The sequence below is a fragment of the Leucopleurus acutus genome (genome assembly GCF_964270905.1).
Source record: "Leucopleurus acutus genome assembly, chromosome: 3".
NCBI classification, from domain to species: Eukaryota; Metazoa; Chordata; class Mammalia; order Artiodactyla; family Delphinidae; genus Leucopleurus; species Leucopleurus acutus.
Genome location: NC_139145.1, coordinates 13337454 through 13355879, shown reverse-complemented (window position 1 = coordinate 13355879; position 18426 = coordinate 13337454). Strand labels below are relative to the sequence as shown.

Genomic DNA, 18426 nt, shown 5'->3' with positions numbered 1-18426 from the left:
CAGCCCCACCACAGAGAATCATCCGGTCCCAAATGTCGGCAGTGCTGAGGTTGGAAAATCCTGCTTACAGGCCCCTGTAACTAACCCAGTTCTCACGCTGGCCTGCCCCACCCCCTTCTTCTAAGAACATATTCTAGGGGAGATGCAACTTAACTACTGAGGCTTCTTGCAATAGGGAGCAGAGTTGGTGGGTGTAAGCAGACCCGAGCTGCTGTGTGATCTTCAGGAGGTACCTTAGCCTCTCTGAGCCTCCGTTCTCCCCGGGATAATTTGGATAACATCATGGAGCTGCTGTGCAGATTAAATCAACTCTGAGAGTTAAAATGGCTCAGTTGATGTTCTTTAGGCTGTAAGTCAGAGGAACATGCTTCAGGCAAACCTCTGAAAAGCGGCTGCCTCTCTTATCGCTTACTGGGGCTGTAAAGTGTGCATATCAGGGAACTGTTTGGGAAAAAGATAAGAGGACCATTTCAGGATTCCAGGCTCTGCAGTTGGAGAAGTTCTTCCACATCCATGTTCTCCCATTAAAAGCCATCTTCCAGCAGCGTGAAGGGGACGCATCCCAGGGCCTGGCCTGGTGCCCAGTACGTGCTATCGCTGTCTTCTGCTTTCAAGGAACCAAAACTCAGTCTGGTTCCTGAAGATGTCTAGGGAATGTTCGTGGCGCCCCTGAGCATGAAGCGCAGCGTTCACATCACAGTGAAAAGTCAGGCAGACATCAGGTACCCCTGGGATGGTATGATATGGAGGACCCGTCACCTTTGTGGTCCTCTCCCCAGATATCCCCCATCTAATCACAAGAAAACATCAGACAAACCCAGATGCGGGGGAGACATTCCTGGTGGACCAGTGGGTAAACTCCACGCTCCCAATGCAGGGCGTCCTGGTCGGGGAACTAGATCCCGCATACATGCCGCAACTAAGAGTTCGCCTGCTACAGCTAAGAAGTACGCATGCTGCAACAAAAGATCCCATGTGCCGCAACTAAGACCCAGTGCAGCCAAAACAAATGAATAAATAAATGTTTAAAAAAAAAAAACAGATTGGGCTGGGGGACATTCAGTGGTCCTAGGAGATAGCCAGCCAGCACTCTACAAGACTATCAAGGTCATAAGAAAAACAAAGTCTGCAAAACTGTCACAGGCTAGAGGAGACTGGGGCCAGGTGATGACTAAATGTAGTATGGGATCCGGAACCGAAAGAGGACATCTGTGGGTGAAGTGGGGACATCCAATAAAGTCTGGAGTGCAGCATCAAACAGCACCGCCCAGTGTTAATTTCTCAGCTTTGACAAATGCCCTGTCCTCTCGTAAGACGTTAACTTTCAGGGAAACTGGGCCAAGGAGACACGGGGAGCTCTGAATACGCTCTTCGCAGCGTTTCTGCCATCAGATTTGTCAATTCCACAATTAAAAGGTTGTTTGTAAATACAACAGCTTTAAGCTAAGAATGGAAGAGGAAGGCAGTTAAACAGGAACATACTTAATGCGAAAACATCTTTCCTCATCTATCTCAAATTCAAACTTCACTGGGCGTCCAGTGTTTGATCTGGCCGCTCTAGCCTCAGCAAAAGAAGGGCGTTCCATTAACTGGGTCGCAGAATGGAGGGATGGGCTGGAGTCGAGGGGGTAATGAGCGCCCCATATCACGGAGATGAATAATGACTCAATACTAATAATGGTGATGAGAACAATAATAACTGCACCTCTTTCATGGCATTTATCTTGCTACACCCTGGCTGTCTGTGGGCATGCCTTACTCCCTTCTGGGCCCAGGATCTCAGCCATGTTCAGCCCGGACCCAGCATGCAGAGACCCCAGCTCACTCCTCCTGTCCATGCATATGAGTGTCCTGTGGCTGCTTTAACAAATGACCGCAAACTGGGTGGCTTTACATAAAACAAATGTGTTGTCTCACAGTCCTGGAGGCCAGAGGTCTGAGATAAAGGTGTGGGCAGGGTTGGTTCCTTCTGGAGGTTCTGAGGGAGGGAATCGGCCCCATCTCTCTCCCAGCTTCTGGAGGCTGCCAGCAACCCTCAGCGCTCCTTGGCTTGTGGCTGCGTCACTCCCATATCTTCCTCCATCTTCACACAGCCTTCCATTCTCTGTCTGTTTCCCCTTCTCTTTCCCTGTAAGGACAACTGTCCCTGGACTTAGAGCCCACCCTAAATCCAGGATGACCTCATCTCGGGAGCTTTCACTCCATCACATCTGGAAAGACCCTATTTCTAAGAAATCACAGTCACAGATGTGAGAGGTTAGGATGTAGGCATATCTTTTAGTGGGGACACCACTGACCCCGTGATACTGTGGATATTTTCCCATCAGGACCTGTCTCTCTTTCAGTTTTTTTTTCTTAACGTCCTCCCCCAAAATTCAACCAGAAAAGCCTTTGTAGTACAGGGACCACGTGTCAGCATTTGCCCAGGGTCAAGGAGCAAAACTGCAAAGATGTTGAAGAACCGGGAATGAGAGGGGGCTGGTGTGATGGTATAGGGATCCCAAACCCTGAGGCAGTAAGCCTCAGTTTGCTCATCTGTAAAGGGGGTTTATTACACCATCCAGGTGAGGTCCACCCTGTTAAAGCTGCAACGTCGCTCATCCAGCCTGTGGCTTGGCTCCCAGTGGGAAGTGGGAGAAGCCTTGTGTTACTGGAACAGGAGGAGAGAGAAAGTGTGCACCAGAGAGAGCCAAGTCACGGGGTCTGGAAGGAGGAAATGAGATTGTGCTTATAGAGGCTTGAATAAATGTCATCAGAAGAATAAATATCCTGGAGGCAGGGGGTGGGGTCAAAGCTAGAAGACCCAGCACTGTCTCCAGCCCAGGAGAGCCTTTTCAAAGTGGATCTGATTAGGTGGCTCCCCCAAAAGTTAAACCTAAAGTTATCGTAAGACCGAGCCATTCCACTCCCAGGTATAGACCCCAAAGAGCTGAAAACAGGGACTCAAACAAATACTTGTACACAAATGTTCACAGCAGCACTAGTCACAACTGCCAAAAGGTGGAAACGGCCCAAATGTCTATCGACAGACGAGTGGATAAACAAAACGTGGTCCCTCCACATCTTGGAATATTATTCAGCCATAAAAAGGGCTGCTACAACGTGGACAAATTTTGAAAACATGATGCTGAGTGAAAGAAGCCAGACACCAAAGGCCACTTAGTGAATGATTCCATTTATATGAAACGTCCAGAACAGGCAAATCTATAGAGACAAAGAGAAGACTGATGGCGGTCAGGGACTGGGGGAGGGAGGGAGTAATGGGGAGTGACCACTAATGGGTACAAGGTCTCCTTTTGGGGTCACGGAAATGTTCTGGAACTAGCTAGAGTGGATGTTCGTACAACATTTTGAATGTACTTAATACCACTGAGTTGGTACACTTTAAGTGATTATCTTTTTGTTTTCTGAATTTCACCTCGATTAAAAAAAATTGAAGGTGAAAAAATAAGTGGATCCGAACAATATATATGCTCCTTTGTTTTCCAGAGAAACGGTTCCAGGCATCCAGAAATACCCTGTCCCCAAACAGAAGACGTGGAGATTTACAAATAAACTTTTAACAATGTTAAATGGGGTCCTTAAGCAATTCATCCCTTGTAGATCACTGGCCAACCTGTCGAGTGCCTATCATTATTAACAATATATAATAAGGACATAATAACATATAATAACTTAATCATGTTGTTATTATTTTCCACCCTGATTACAGCATTGCAGGTCAGCAGGGTGAAGCAATGTCCCTGAGGCCATTCACCACAGAAGGAGCAGAGAGAGATTCAAATGAGGTCAATGCCAAAGCCAGCTCCTCTGGCTGATGACAGGAAACCAAAGCAAGTTGTGTGACAACAGGCCACGATCCCTGGGGAGGGGAGGCTCTGTGCAGGCTTGTCATCCATATAAGCGAGAATCAAACCTTCCTTGAAGTCAGAAGGCAGGCAGGTCAGGGGGACTGTGTGAGGAAGCGGGTCCCCCAGGTGCCAACAATGTGGGGCTCAACCTTAGTCACTGTTGCCCCAGCCCCCAGGCCTTTCCTTCTCCCCCTACCGGGTCACACGTATGGCTATGCCGGGCACACGAGTGCAGAACACAAAGGTGTCTTGGAGGGCAGAACGCCAGCCGCCTCCTCCTGGCAGGGTGTGGCAGGGAGGCCTACAGGTCTGACCAGCTTCCCAAAGGGGTGACCTTACAGGCAACAGTGCTGGAGTCCCAGGCCAATGAGGGGAGGGGAGGCCAGGGCACTCAAGGTGGGAAAGGACATGACTGCCTTTTCTAAGTTATGTGTGTGGGATTGTTACTGGGCTCCAAGACGTGACATGGACAACACAGTATTACTCAGTCCATCAATAGGTGAAGGGGTGACAAAGTTGTGGTCCATACGTAAGATGGAATACGATTCAGCAATGAAAAGGAACCAGTGACTGGTACACGCTGCCTCAAGTTATGCAGAGTGAAAGAAACCAGATGCAAAGGACCACACTGTGTGACTGCATTTATATGAAATATCCAGAAAAGGCAAATCTACAGACTCAGCACATCAGTGGTTGACTGGGGCTGGGGGTGGAAGTGGGGATGGACTGAAAATGGGACAGGAGGGATTTCCTTGGGTTGATGGAAAAGTTCTAAATCTGGACTGTAGTGATGGTTGCACCACTTGGAAATTTCACAGTATGCAAATGATCCCACTATAAATAGAAATAAAATTAAAATTTTAAAAACCTAAATAAAATTAAAATTTTAAAATAAAAAATTAAATCTAAATAAAACTTTAATTTTTTTTTTTTTTTTTTTTGGCTGTGCCACATGGCTTGCGGGATCTCAGTTTCCCAACCAGGGATTGAACCCAGGCCACAGTAGTGAAAGCCAGGAATCCTAACCACTAGGCCATCAGGGAGCTCCCAAACTTTAAAATTTTTAAAACTAAATAAAACTAAAAATTTTTTAAATAAAAAATAAATAAGATTTAAAAATTTTAAATCTAAATAAAGCAAAAATTTTAATAAAATAAAAATAAATAAATCAAAACTTAATAATTTTAAATCTAAATAAAACTAAAATTTTTCAAGTAAAAATAAAACAAAAAGGCAGCCCCTAGCCCAGATGCTATGGCCAACATGTAACAAAAAACCTAAGCAAAAAAAGCAAAAAAAAAAGCTCTCGTCAGTCATCACTAATAAACTGTACCTTTACAACCAGGTGTCGAGACATCCCTTGATGTTGAATGTCCAAACCACTGACCTAAAGGATGTCTTCAGATTCACCCCCATATCTATTTGGCTAGTTATTGATTTAACACCTGGAAGCTAAGTAGGGGCAAAGACCAGCTTACTCTGGATGACGGCTCACTCTCCAGCACCCGCTCAGTAATAAGAATTCCAGAAAGGTCTATTAAATGCATACTGAGAGGCAGTGATTGTTTGGGAGCCCAGCTCAGACTCTGGAGTCCAAAAGTAGCTCTGCTGGCTTCTCTATATGGAATCAACTTCTCTAAGCTTTGGGCCAGAGATTCAGTATTTCTGCGTATGACCATCCAGTCTCTTTCTGTGCATGGTCTCAATACATCCATGAATGGGCGTGGCTGCATGCCAATAAAACATATTTATGGACACCGAAATTTGATTTTCATAGAATGTTCATGTATGAAATAGTATTCTTTTGGGTTTTTTTCCCCAAACATTCATAAAGGAAAAAGACATGCTTAGCTATTGGCCAAACAAAAGCTGTTTTGGTCACATAGTGTGCGGTTCCCTTTAGAAGAAATATCTAGAATAAGCAAATCTATAGAGACAGAGAGTGGATTCACAGTTACCAGGGGCTGAGGGAGAAGGGGATGGGGAGTGAGTGCTGACGGGGATGGAGTTTCCTTTGTGGGGGATGGAAATATTCTGGAACTATATAGAGGTTATGGTTGCACAATACTGAGAATGTCCTAAATGCCTCTGAATTTTTCACTTTAAAATGGTTAATTTTTTACTATGTGAATTTTACCTCCATAAAAATTATGCACACATATATAATTAACATTGGAATATACATGAAATATTAAGACCACTTTGCTGTACAGCAGAAATTAACACAACATTGTAAGTCAACTATACTTCAATAAAATAATTTTTTTAAAAAAAAGAGCAATACTATTGACATTTTCATACATATATTTTGTAAAAAGCCACAAGTCAGGATGTGCCAGCCCTTGATTTAGGCAAATAAAAACAGCTTCCAGGATCGGAGGGCCTCTTCTAGGAACAGTTCTTTACACGGGGTGTCTCTTATCTTCATCAACAGGTGACAAGGCATTCTCATGCTCCTTTGATGGGACAGGAACAAAGGTTCAGAAAGAGAAGGCCCTTCATTCAAAGTTACTGAGATATAAGTGCCAGGGCCAGGATCTGACCTGGGGTTCTGGCTGAGCACCCCCATTCTGTTCATTGCTCACCACACTAAACAGACCCGCTGTGAGGATTAAATGAGAAAACACATACAACTCTTCAATGCAGGACCTGGCATACAGTAGGTGCTTTTAAAAAATGTATTTATTTATTTTTTGGCTGCCTTGTGTCTTCGTTGCTGCGCGGGCTTTCTCTAGTTGCGGCGAGCAGGGGCTACTCTTCGTACAGTAGGTGCTTCACAAATGTTCCTCCACCTCTCACGTCCCTGCATCAGTGAGACTGAGATAGTCATGGTCTGGCTGGTGAGGAGATGATGAGGGGTCCCCATAGGAATCCATCGGTCATCAACCACACGCAATTCTGCACCTTCCCTACACGCTCACTACTTAATTGTTCATAAACAGTAAGAAAATCTCAGAGACAGGGAGGCAAATTGGGAAGTGCCCTTTCTCATTGGACCTTGGCCACAAGCATGGCAGTGGCAAGGTGGTGACCTTCAGAAAAAAGCCCACTTGCAGGAGCACCCCTGCCTGCATCACTTCCCATCCTGGAGAAACACCGAGCTGCCAAACATCTTTGCAACATGGGGAGCTAAGTTTGGCAACACGCTGCAAAGAACTTATGCAAACTTAAGCAGAAATACCCCGACTGCCCCAGCTGGGAGTCATCGTGCATTTGCTGCTGTCATGCGACTGTAATTCCTCTAGAGCATTCACAATTAGTCTTGGAAGCTCAGCTGTATTTTAAGTGACGTGTTTTCTGTAGAATTCCTGAGTGCTTGCTCTTGGGAGCTGGGCCAAGTGCACACAATAGCTATTTGGGGCGGAACAGCTAGTAAAGGGAGAGATGGTCTAGACTCTAGAAGAAAAGTGGAAAGAAGTAAAGGATACTAGAAATGGCCAGGACCCGGTTAAAGGAGATTGTAAGCTCTCTGTGGGCAGAAACGGAGCTGTGTACTTTTTTACATTCCTCTCCATGTCCAGCAGAACATGGAGAGGGAGCTCAACATTTATTTTTTGTTCAGGCTCAAGACCTCTGATTTGCAAGTTTCCTGGGTCCTTAAAGACAGCCTGACAAGAGATGGTAAATGTAAAGCTGCATGCATACTACTCCAACAAGGCTCCACCAGTGACAGACATCACCAATCAGTCATGGAGAGACATCACTAATCAATCACAGCACTCTTTTCCAGCATTGAGCCTGGATATAATCTCAGAATCTGTGCGAACACAGTGCTCAAAATATTACCAATGGATTGGAGGGAAACTATCTGCCCCCTCAGGTTAGATTATTCATGTTGGGCTGTTAGGAGAGGATGGGAGACCTTGGGAAAGAGATGAGAACGAAGGCATCACCATCAAGAGGCATAAAGTTCCCAACTGGGAGAGGGGGGCTGGCAGGGCATGAACGCAGAGTCAGTCCCTACCATTTAGGAACTTAGCCATGACAGGGAGAAGGGTGCTCATTTACTTAGCACCCACGGCGTTCTTCAGCATCACCAGTTTGCTTACTGACCATGTAATCCTTGGACATGTGCCTTATTCTCCCCCACTTAGCAGTGGGACAGGCTGCTTGGAAGCTTGGCCAAGAGTAAGTTGCCCAGCTTGAAAGAGGTAGCGCTGGGACTTGACTTCAAGTCCAGAGCTCTTTCTCCAATAGCATCATCACCTGAGACGTCACAAAGACACATACCCACACAGGTGGGTGCAGCCTGGACAGCAGGGAGACAGGACCACAGCCTGAGAGGTTCCATGCTCCGAACCCCTCTGTGCCAAGCCTCTCCCTCTGCCTGAGACCCTCTATCTGGCTCATTCATCCATGCCTATAATCAGGCAGTAAATACTCATATCTCATAATGAAACTGACGCTCAGAGAGGTTGTGTGATGTGCCCAAGGACACACAGCTAAAGTGGCAACTGAAGCCCACGTTCTTTACACTCGTTCGTGGCTCTGTGTAACTGGTTACATTCCCCGGGTGCTCTGCTGGAGTGTCTCACGCTGCCCCGGGAGGTCCTTGGTGGGTGGCCAGCATCCTCACATCACGTTTGTTTTAACACCAGGTCCACAGCTGGGCCTGGGGGATACAGAGGTGAATCAAGGGAGGCCCCTGCCTTTGAGGGGCTCCCTTTCTGAAGAGGAAGCCAGGCAGGCAGGCAGGCAGGCAGAAGAGCTGGTTACCATGACTGTATGAGCTTCCTGGGGCTGCCGCCACAAAGTGACACAAACTCGGTGGCTTAAGATAACAGAAATGTATCCTCTTTAAGTTCTGGGGGCCAGAAGCCTGAAATTAAGGTGTCAATAGGGTTGGTTCCTTCTGATGAGGCTCCGAGGGAAAATCCGTCCCAGGCCTCCTTCCTGGCCTCTGGCAACCCCAGGCAATCTCTGGTGTTCCTTGGCTTATGGCAACAAAAGCTCCAATCTCTGTCCCCATCTTCACATGGCCTTCTCTACATTTGTATCTCTGTGTCCTTCCTCTTATAAGGACACTTATCATTGGATATAGGACCCATCCTAACCCAGGATGATCTCATTTTGATACCCCTAATTACATCTGCAAAGACCCTCTTTGCAATTAAAGTCACATTCACAGGTACCAGGAGTGAGGACATGGACGTATCTTTTGGGGACACATTCAACTTACTACCACCCGTGGTGACAAAGAAGGTGCACAGGAGGCTGGGTGAGGAGGAGAGAGTGTAGACAATCCCACAGGAGCAGAGAGCCACCTGCAGAAGTTCCTCTGAAGAGCCGCAAGAGATGTAGCTATTCATTTGCTTGTTCATCCCTCTGGTGAACGTTTATTGAGCGCCTACTGTGTGCTGAACTGGGCTTGAAGAACATAATGGATCCAATATAGACCTGGCTCCCATCCTCCCTGTGATTCATACACTATTTGTGGTGGAGACAGAAGAAAAGCAAACGGGTAGATAAAAATAATGACCAGTGGTGAAAAGTGCCGCAGAACAACAACAACAGAAAAGAGGGGGTGGAGGAAGGAACTATATGGCCTGGGGAAGGGTACTATTTGCGGGCCGGTGGGTGGGGGTGGAGCCTGGAGAGCCCACATTTACACTGAAACGCACAGTCAGATGAGCTGAGGACACAGCCTTTTCAACAAAGTGTGCTGGAACCACTGGGTATCCACGTGCAACAAAACAAAACAAAACGAAAAACCAGCCAAACAACAACAACAAAATTAACTCAAAATGGATCATTCACTTCAATGTAAAATGCAAAACTGTAAATCTTCTAGATGACAACATAGGGGAAAATTGAGATGACCTTGGGTTTGGCACTGACTTTTTAGATACGAGACCAAGAGCACAGTCTGTGAAAGGAAAAACTGATAAGCTGGGCTTCATTAAAATGAAAAACTTCTGTTCTGCAAAAGGCACCGTTAAGAGAATCAAAAGACAAGCCACAGACTGGGAGAAAATCTTTGCAAAACACCTACCAGGTAAAGGACTTGTGTCCAAAATAGACAAAGGATTCTTAAAGTCCAATAAGAAAATAAAAAACCCAGTTAAAAACTGGGCCAAAGATCTGAACAGACCCCTCACCAAAGAAAATATACAGATGGCAAACAAGCATATGAAAAGGGGCTCCACATCAGATATCATCAGGGGATTGCAAATTAAAACAACAATGAGATACCATCAAACACCTATTAGAATGGCTGAAATATAAAAAACCAACACCACTAAATGCTGAGGAGGATGTGGAGCAACAGGAACTCTCATTCGTTCATCGCTGGTGGTACAGCTACTTTGGAAGACAGCTTGGTGGTCTCTTACTAAGCTAAACAGAGTCTTATCCTACATTCCAGCAATTGTGTTCCTAGGTATTTATCCAATTAATTTGAAAACTTATGTCCAGGCAAAAACCTGCACATGAATGTTTATAGCAGCCATATTCAATGCCTATTCAATAGCAACTCGATTGCCCCAAACCAGAAGCAACCAAGATGTCCTTCAATAGTTGAATGGACAAACTGTGGGACATCCATACCATGGAATATTATTCATTGATAAAAAGAAATGAGCTATCAAGCTACCAAAAGACATGGAGGAATCTTAAATGCATCCTGCTAAGTGAAAGAAGACTCTGAAAAAGCTACATATGGTGTGGTTCCAGCTCTATGACATTCTGCAAAAGGTAAAACTACGGAACCTAACCAGGACTTAGAAGGGAGGGAGGGATGGATTTTTAGGGCAGTGAAAACAGTTCTATATGATAGTTCTATATAGCTCTATATGATGTAACAGCAGATACATGTCACTATGCATTTGTTGAAACCCACAGAATGTCCAACACAAAGAGTGAACCCTAAAGTAAACTGTGGGCTTGAGTTCATAAAAATGTATCGACATTGGCTGGATAATAACGTATCAATATGTAACAAAGGTATCACGCTAAAGCAAGACGTTAATAATAGGGGAAACTGTGCCTTGGGAGGGGCTATATGGGAACTCTTTGTACTTTCTGATCATTTTTTTCTGTAAACCTGATGCTGCTCTATAAAAATAAAGTTCATTAGTTTGGGGGGGAGGGGGCAGGAGATAAGCCTGAGCCAAGCTAGTGGAAAGTGAGAGGACTGAACGCTTGGTGGAAGGCACAGCAAGTACAAAGCCTGGAGGGAGGAATGTGCTTGGTGTGTTCCAGAACTGGCAAGGAAACAGAATAGCAAGGGACGGGGATGGGCTGGAGAGAGCGGCAGGAGCTAGCTGAGGCTGAGGGGAGGCCCCAGGCGCCATTGGAGCAGAGGTCCGCAACTGACTGAGAATTATACATCCTGGGAAACAAATCTGATTCCCTTCAACCTCCCCTCGTTCTCATTCAGGGACATTGAGGCCCAGAGAACGGAATGGCAGTGAGCAAAGCTCATCTAACCAGCACTTGAGTGAGCTCACAGGATATCGTCAACATTTCCACCAAAGAGAAAGCACCCGCGTGACCCTCATGATATCCCTTTGGGGTAAGGTACTATTATATCCTGCATTTCTCAAGATTAGGAAGTGAGCCCAGAGAGGCAGAGCCACTTGCTCAAGGTCACACAGAGAGTGGTCAGTGGCCGAGGCTGACTCTCAACCATCGCAGTGGCAGCCACAGGAAGCATCTTGGAGCTCAAGGTGAAATCTCCAGCAGCCCGGGAAAGCTGCAGAGGGGATCCCTGCACTACTACCACCCCAGCAACTGTGCTTGGGACTGAAGCACCTCTGGGTGCCCCACACCTGGCAAACAGGGCTTATCAACAAGTGTTTGCCTAACCCACAATCTGATGAATCACGATGAGATGGCACACCTCTGAGGCTCCTTCCAGCTGGGAGGGTCCAGGACTGTGGACCCCAGAGTGGTCTCTTGGTGCCTCTGTGATGGCAAGGCGACCCCCTGCAGTGTCCCTGGGCTGTGGGGGTCCAGATGCTGTCAGTGACAAAACCCTCCTGGCCCCCAGGGAAGGCTTCCAGGTCAGGAGCTGCCTGCACCCCTTACCACCTGGCTGTGGGACTGTGGCTGACCATGGACACCTCCAGGCCTGAACATGGGTTCTGGATTCAAGAGACCAGGGCTGGATACTGGCTCCAGGTTACACCATGAGATGCTCTCCCTCTGATACCCACTTGGCTCCCCTTTTCCCCAGGTCTTGATTCACACATCTCCTCCTGGGAGATGGGTTCAAAATTCCACCATCCTCTTTCTCCCCTCTCACACACACTCACTACCCATCTCCCTCCCCTGCCTTCCCCAATATAGTTGTTTATTTCACTTCTCCGCCCCCATCCCCCACTACAGTGAAAGCCCCAAGGGTAAGGGGATTTGTCTGCCTGTTGGCAAACGTGTTCCCAGTGCCCACACAAGGCCAGCACACAGTAACAGCAGGAGTAACAGTCCGTTCCTGGCAGGCCCCATGCCTGGTGTGGGGCATCTGGTGGTGGTGTGGGGTGGGGCGGGTGTTTACATGCTCACAGGGATGGCTTGTTCCTTGTGGCCCCTCTGGTGCTGGGTCTGTGTTGTTAGATTCGTTGTCATGAGTCTCCTCACTTACGTGAGTCAGTAAAGGCACCAGGCCTGCTGGCAGCTGTAGGACCTCAAGCGTCTCCCAGCACCTCCTGAGCCTCAGTTTCCCCGCCCTGAAGGGCTTCCTTGAGGGAGAGCGTCTCAAAGACTTAACATTTCTTGCTGTCATCATGCAAGGTTTTTGACAGAGTGGTGGGCATAACAGTGGATCAGGCTTGGTGGGTTCGCATTAAATGAGGAGCTGAGTCCGCGGAAAGCCACTCTGAGCTCGCGGGACCCAGTTAACCTCATCCACCTAGGATTCTGTGGACCCCTCTGTGGCTGCGGGGGCCCATCTCCCCATCCATCAGGGATCCCTGCAGGCCCCGGATGCCGCCCCCGCTCCAGGTCCTCCCTGTGCTCCCGCAGGCGGGAGCCCACGGGGTGCCCCGGGGATCCCTGAGCGTCACGCTGCTGTTGTGGAGCGTGTGTTGACGCCGTCGCCGGGGAGACAGGCGGGGGCGGGCCCGGGCCGGGGGCGCCGCCTAGCTGCGCACGATGGGCCGAGCCGGCCGCTCAGGGCCCTGGCGGCCTCAGTGGCCACTGCCGCCGCCGCCCGCCGGCTTATATACCGCGGCTAAATTTAGGCTGCGCCCGGAGCTCGTCCCCATCCGGGACGCGTTTCCGCCGCCGCCGCCTTGGCCCGGCCCCCGCGCGCGCCGCGCCTATAAGGCTTGGGCGGGCCCGGCCGCTGCCCGCAGAGTCGTCCCCACCCGCCCGCGTCCCGACCAGCCCGGCTCCGGGCAGCCACTCACCGGTGTCCCGAATCCGCGTCAGCCCCGGGTCCCAGCCATGGCGCTGAGCGAGCCCATCCTACCGTCCTTCTCCACTTTCGCCAGCCCGTGCCGGGAGCGCGGCCTGCAGGAGGTGAGGGCGGCAGGGACCGCGGGCGGCGGGGGCGGCTGGCTCAGGGTAGTAGAACGTGGGCTGCGGGGTAGTAGAACGCAGGCGGCAGGGACAGCGGGCTTAGGGTAGTAGAACGCAGGCAGCGGGCAGCGATCCCCGGCCCCACCGCGCGCTCACGCCCGCGCCTATCGCTCTGTCACCCGCAGCGCTGGCCGCGCGCAGAGCCCGAGGCAGGCGGCACGGACGACGACCTCAACAGCGTGCTGGACTTCATCCTGTCCATGGGGCTGGACGGCCTGGGCGCTGAGTCCGCCCCGGAGCCGCCGCCGCCGCCCCCGCCGCCTGCGTTCTACTACACTGAGCCCGGCGCCCCTCCTCCCTACGGCGCCCCCGCGGGCGGTTTGGTGTCCGAGCTACTGCGGCCCGAGCTGGACGTGCCGCCGGGGCCAGCGCTGCACGGTCGCTTCCTGCTGGCGCCGCCGGGCCGCCTGGTGAAAGCCGAACCCCCCGAGGCAGACGGCGGCGGCGGCTACGGCTGCGCGCCGGGCCTGGCCCGCGGACCTCGGGGCCTCAAGCGCGAGGGTGCCCCGGGCCCGGCAGCTGCGTGCATGCGAGGCCCCGGGGGCCGCCCCCCGCCACCGCCCGACACGCCACCGCTCAGCCCAGACGGCCCCGCGCGCCTCCCCGCGCCCGGCGCGCGCGCTCCCTTCCCGCCTCCCTTCGGTGGCCCCGGCTTCGGCGCGCCCGGGACCGGCCTGCATTACGCGCCGCCCGCGCCCGCGGCCTTCGGCCTCTTCGACGACGCGGCCGCCGCCGCCGCAGCTCTGGGCTTGGCGCCGCCAGCCGCCCGAGGTCTCCTCACGCCGCCCGCGTCTCCGCTGGAGCTGCTGGAGGCCAAGCCCAAGCGCGGCCGGCGGTCCTGGCCGCGCAAACGCACCGCCACGCACACCTGCAGTTACGCGGGCTGCGGCAAGACCTATACCAAGAGCTCCCACCTCAAGGCGCACCTGCGCACGCATACAGGTGGGCAGCGAGCACGGGCTGGGGACCAATGCGGGGGGAGCTGGAGGAAGGGCGTGCTTAGGAGCCCCCCCCAGAGGGCGTGGCCCAGAGGTTGGGGAGGGGGCAAGGTCTTAGCCCCCTGGGGCTTGGCTGGGGGCGTGGCTCCGGACCCTGGGGACGGGGCGCGCGCTTAGGACCCTCCTGGGAATGTGGCTCGGTACTTTGGGCAGGCATGCACACTTACGAAACCTAGGGGGATGCTATGTCTCAGACTGTCGGGGTGGGGGGAAGGTGCAAGCTTAGGAGCCCCCCGGGGGCGTGGCTGAAAGACACTGCAGAGCGGACTGTGCGCGCTTAGGACCCCTGGGGAGTGAGGATCAGGAGACCCGGGAATGGGAGATAACGTGCCTAGGATCCCTAGAGGTTCAAAACATAGCGGGGCGCCCTTCAGAGAGCTGGTTAGGGGTAGGTTGTGCGCGCCCGAGTAGCCACTAATCAGGGTGAGTGTCTGTGAGTATCAGAGCCACAGGCGGGAGGGAAACTAAGGCCGGCTCTCGCCCCCTCCCTGCAGGCGAAAAGCCCTATCACTGCAACTGGGACGGCTGCGGCTGGAAGTTTGCGCGATCCGACGAACTCACGCGCCACTACCGCAAGCACACGGGCCACCGGCCCTTCCAGTGCCACCTGTGCGACCGTGCCTTCTCACGCTCGGACCACCTGGCTCTGCACATGAAGCGGCACATGTAGCCTGGACGCCCCCCGCCCACCCGCGCGCGGCCGTGGCGGGTCCCACGCGCCGGGCACGGCCCCCTTCCAAACTGTGACTGGTATTTATTGGGCCCAGAGGACCGGGCCGGGCACAGCGTGGCCACCGAGGGGGCTCCCCCCACGACGACGACGGCGACGCCCGGCCCCCATCAGAGACTGAAGGCCCGGTGGGAGAAGACCACAATCCTCCTTGACGAGTTTTGTTTTCAAAATGGTGCAATAATTAAGTGTCGTCTTCCCCCCTGCCGGGTCTACACTAGAGGATCGAGGCTTGATGCCTCGTGAAAAATACAGCCTTAATTTGTACTGTGCAACGTTTTTTATAATATTGTACATAATGACTGTGACAGATATTGTATTACTGTAAATAGGAAGACAGGTGGGCATTTTGACTGCCTGGTTCATTTTTATAAGATTTTGCTGTTTTTTAATTAAAAAAAAAATTTTGCATCTTTTGAAAAAAATCACAGCACTGGTCTGGCTGCTTGGAAGCTGGGGGCTTGGGACACTTGGGAGGGGCTGGGGGGAACGGGCAGCTTTGATGGAGGGCAGCCTGGCAGAGGCAGGGTGAAGTGGGTCCTGCGCTGGCCAGCATCCGGGGTTGCCAGCTGCAGCCCCCAGCTGCCAGGAACCTGTGGGTTTTTCTATAAATTTAAACACTGCCTTTTAGGACTGAGGGAGAGTTATTTTAAGGTTGTTCCCTGAGCCATAAATTGCCTCTTTTTCCCCAGAGCTGGAGAAACTGCTGGTCCCACTGACGTGGCCTCCCCTGGGCTGAAAAAAGCCTTACCTCCTTTTGGAAGCTTCTGAGGTTTTAGCCAAACTTCTGTAGTGTGCAGACTTTTTTTTTTTTTTTTTCCTTCAGAAGGGGCAAAATGCTGAGTTTCTGACCTGTTTTGCCTTTCACGAGTCTTGCCTTTTAGCAGAATTTTTTTTTTTTTTTTTAAGACGAGTTCCCCATCCTGTTAGAAAAAAATGAAATCCACGTTTGAGGGTCATGGATGGTGAGTACGCTTTTCCAGTTGAGCAGAGGCCCAGAGAGGTAGCTATGGAACAGTGGTGTCAGGGTGCCAGCCTGGTCTGGCTGCCTCCCAGGGGTCCCTGAATCCCACTAGAGGGATTTCTGCAACAACCCACCTGTTGCTGGTGGTGGAGGGTTATAAGACCCTCCCCTGCAGCTGCCCTTGTGTGAAGGAGTCACATCAGAGCCCCAGCCTTGCTGGCTGGAGGCGGCCACTCCAGAAATGTACCTTGTGAGCAAGGGAGGACCCCTGTACAGCACCCTGAATACCTCAATCAGGCGAGGAGGTGCTTCTCCCTGGCGGGTTCCCCCTCCTCTTCCCCCTTCTGGGGGCCCTGGGTGGGTAACCATGGCCACTAACAATTGCATAAGTTCTTTCCAGAAAGTGAAAATAGCTTGTAAGCAGCGCCTGTTTTAAAACACTCTTGCCCTATTGCGACAGAGGCTGGGATTTCCTCCCTTCCTCCCTCTCTTCATCCTTCCTCCCCACCCCCTACCCCTGACGGCAGCCCTGGAAACAGCTGAGAGCGTTTGGTAATCCACAAAAAGCAGAAATGGGAGATGACAATCTGATGCATCTTTCTCGAGTAAAGAGCCTGGGCCCACTTCCGCTGGCGATGGGGTGTGTGAGTGTGCGTGTGTGTGAGCCTCTGTACCCTCTCTCTGCAGCTTTTGCAAAAAACGATTCCAGAGCAGAGCACTGGCCCCCTCAATCCGTGGAAACGCCCCTCTTTGCTCAGAGCTGGTTTCAGAGGCAGTAGGAGTAGAAGACTCGCAAGAGATTTTAAATAATTTTTTGGTACGGTCCTCCAGTCTTTCTCGTTGAGTTTTTAAACGCACGGGTAAAGCCATGTTTCTGGCTTGCTCAAAAACACCTCCCAGAGGCCTCTGAATCCAATGAGAGGCCACTTGTAAGGGGACTGAAGCTGCTGAGTTTCTGTTTCCTGAGTGCCTCCAACTGATACAATAGAAAGTGTCAGGCTCCTACGCAGCAGTGCGTTTCAGCAAGACACGTTTCAGCAAGACACGGGGCCGGCAAAGAGCTGGCTTGCACTGATTAATGCAGAAACAGTCCCTCATCGTTTTCTCTGCCCCTTTCTGAAACCCAAATGTTGACTTCCGTCAAACAGCTTCTGGATGGGTGGTTCTCAGCCAGTTGCAACCCAGTCTTGAGATATTTGGGGTTTTCACAACAGGGGGATGCTGCTAGCATCTAGTGGGCGGGAGCCAGGGATACTGCAGAAACATCATAGAAGGCACAAGGTAGCCCCCTCCACAGAGAACCATTCGGTCTCAGTGCCGTTAGTGCCGCGGCTGAAACACCTGCTCGAGTTCCTAAAAGATCATCATCATTCATCCCTTTTACTAGCAAGGAGGGGGCACCATCCCAGGAAGCAAGTTTCCATGACAGATGCCACCCAGAGAAAAGTATGAATAAAACCTCACTGCTGGGCTTCCCTGGTGGCGCAGTGGTTGAGAGTCTGCCTGCCGATGCAGGGGACCCCGGTCCGGGAAGATCCCACATACCGCGGAGCGGCTGGGCCCGTGAGCCATGGCCGCTGAGCCTGAGCGTCCGGAGCCTGTGCTCCGCAACGGGAGAGGCCACAGCAGTGAGAGGCCCGCATACCGAAAAAAAAAAAAAAATACCTCACTGCTGGGCCCTGTCCCCATCCCTGTGACAGGACACAGAACACTATTCCTTCCTGGTGTCCACTTGAGAAAATATAAAATATCAAAGCAGAAAAAAAATTTTTTGCCCTGCATTCTACAACCCAATTTTCGTCAAAGTTTTTTGGAGGAAGGGGTTTCTGGTCAGTGGTTGAATTGTTTTTGCATGGCTGTGACTCTCACTGTATCCTCTTTTTTTTTCCAGGAAAAGTTATAACCATTTTTCCATATATTTTCCTCCACAATATGTTTTTATTATTTTAAATGGCTGCATAATATAACATTTGGACGTGCCAGAAGTTGCTTATGCAAACAAGCGCTGGGCATCTGTATGTACACACTGGGCCACATTTCAGATTGTCCCCCAGGGTTGGAAAGGATGACAGTTTTGGAGGACTTTGGGCATTGCCAAAATGCTCTCCCAAGAGTGACTCCAGTGATGGGGGAAAGATACAGGAGCTGTTTTTCTACTAGGAGTTTCTTGTATGTCAGGGAGCCCCAGACATCCTAGAATGATGTGGTGTGAAGTGGGGGGAGGGAGAGCCTTCAGAGGGTCAGGTGAGTCCCAGCACATGCCTGACTCAGCACCTACCCCTTCAGCAAAGCTGAGCTAGCACCCAGGCTTAGCCACACCCTGGGGGGTTTCAAGGCAGCAAGCCAGAATTGAATGGCTCTCAA

At 50.9% G+C, this 18426-nt stretch overlaps 1 protein-coding gene across 1 annotated transcript; it reads left to right on the top strand.

The window, feature by feature from the left end:
- Positions 1–13157: 13157 nt before the first annotated feature.
- KLF2 (KLF transcription factor 2) lies at positions 13158–16322 on the top strand. Its single transcript, XM_082835176.1, has 3 exons — positions 13158–13310; positions 13496–14312; positions 14863–16322. Exons 1-3 carry the CDS (start codon positions 13236–13238, stop codon positions 15036–15038), a joined length of 1068 nt encoding a protein of 355 aa, XP_082691302.1. The 5' UTR covers positions 13158–13235; the 3' UTR covers positions 15039–16322.
- Positions 16323–18426: the final 2104 nt, after the last annotated feature.

Bases quoted from the DNA above. Each gene is read 5' to 3' on its own strand.
- KLF2 (XM_082835176.1), top strand. From the start codon at position 13,236: ATGGCGCTGAGCGAGCCCATCCTACCGTCCTTCTCCACTTTCGCCAGC. The intron at 13,311-13,495 runs GTGAGGGCGGCA...TGTCACCCGCAG, and splicing joins GGGAGCGCGGCCTGCAGGAG to CGCTGGCCGCGCGCAGAGCC. The intron at 14,313-14,862 runs GTGGGCAGCGAG...CCCTCCCTGCAG, and splicing joins GCACCTGCGCACGCATACAG to GCGAAAAGCCCTATCACTGC.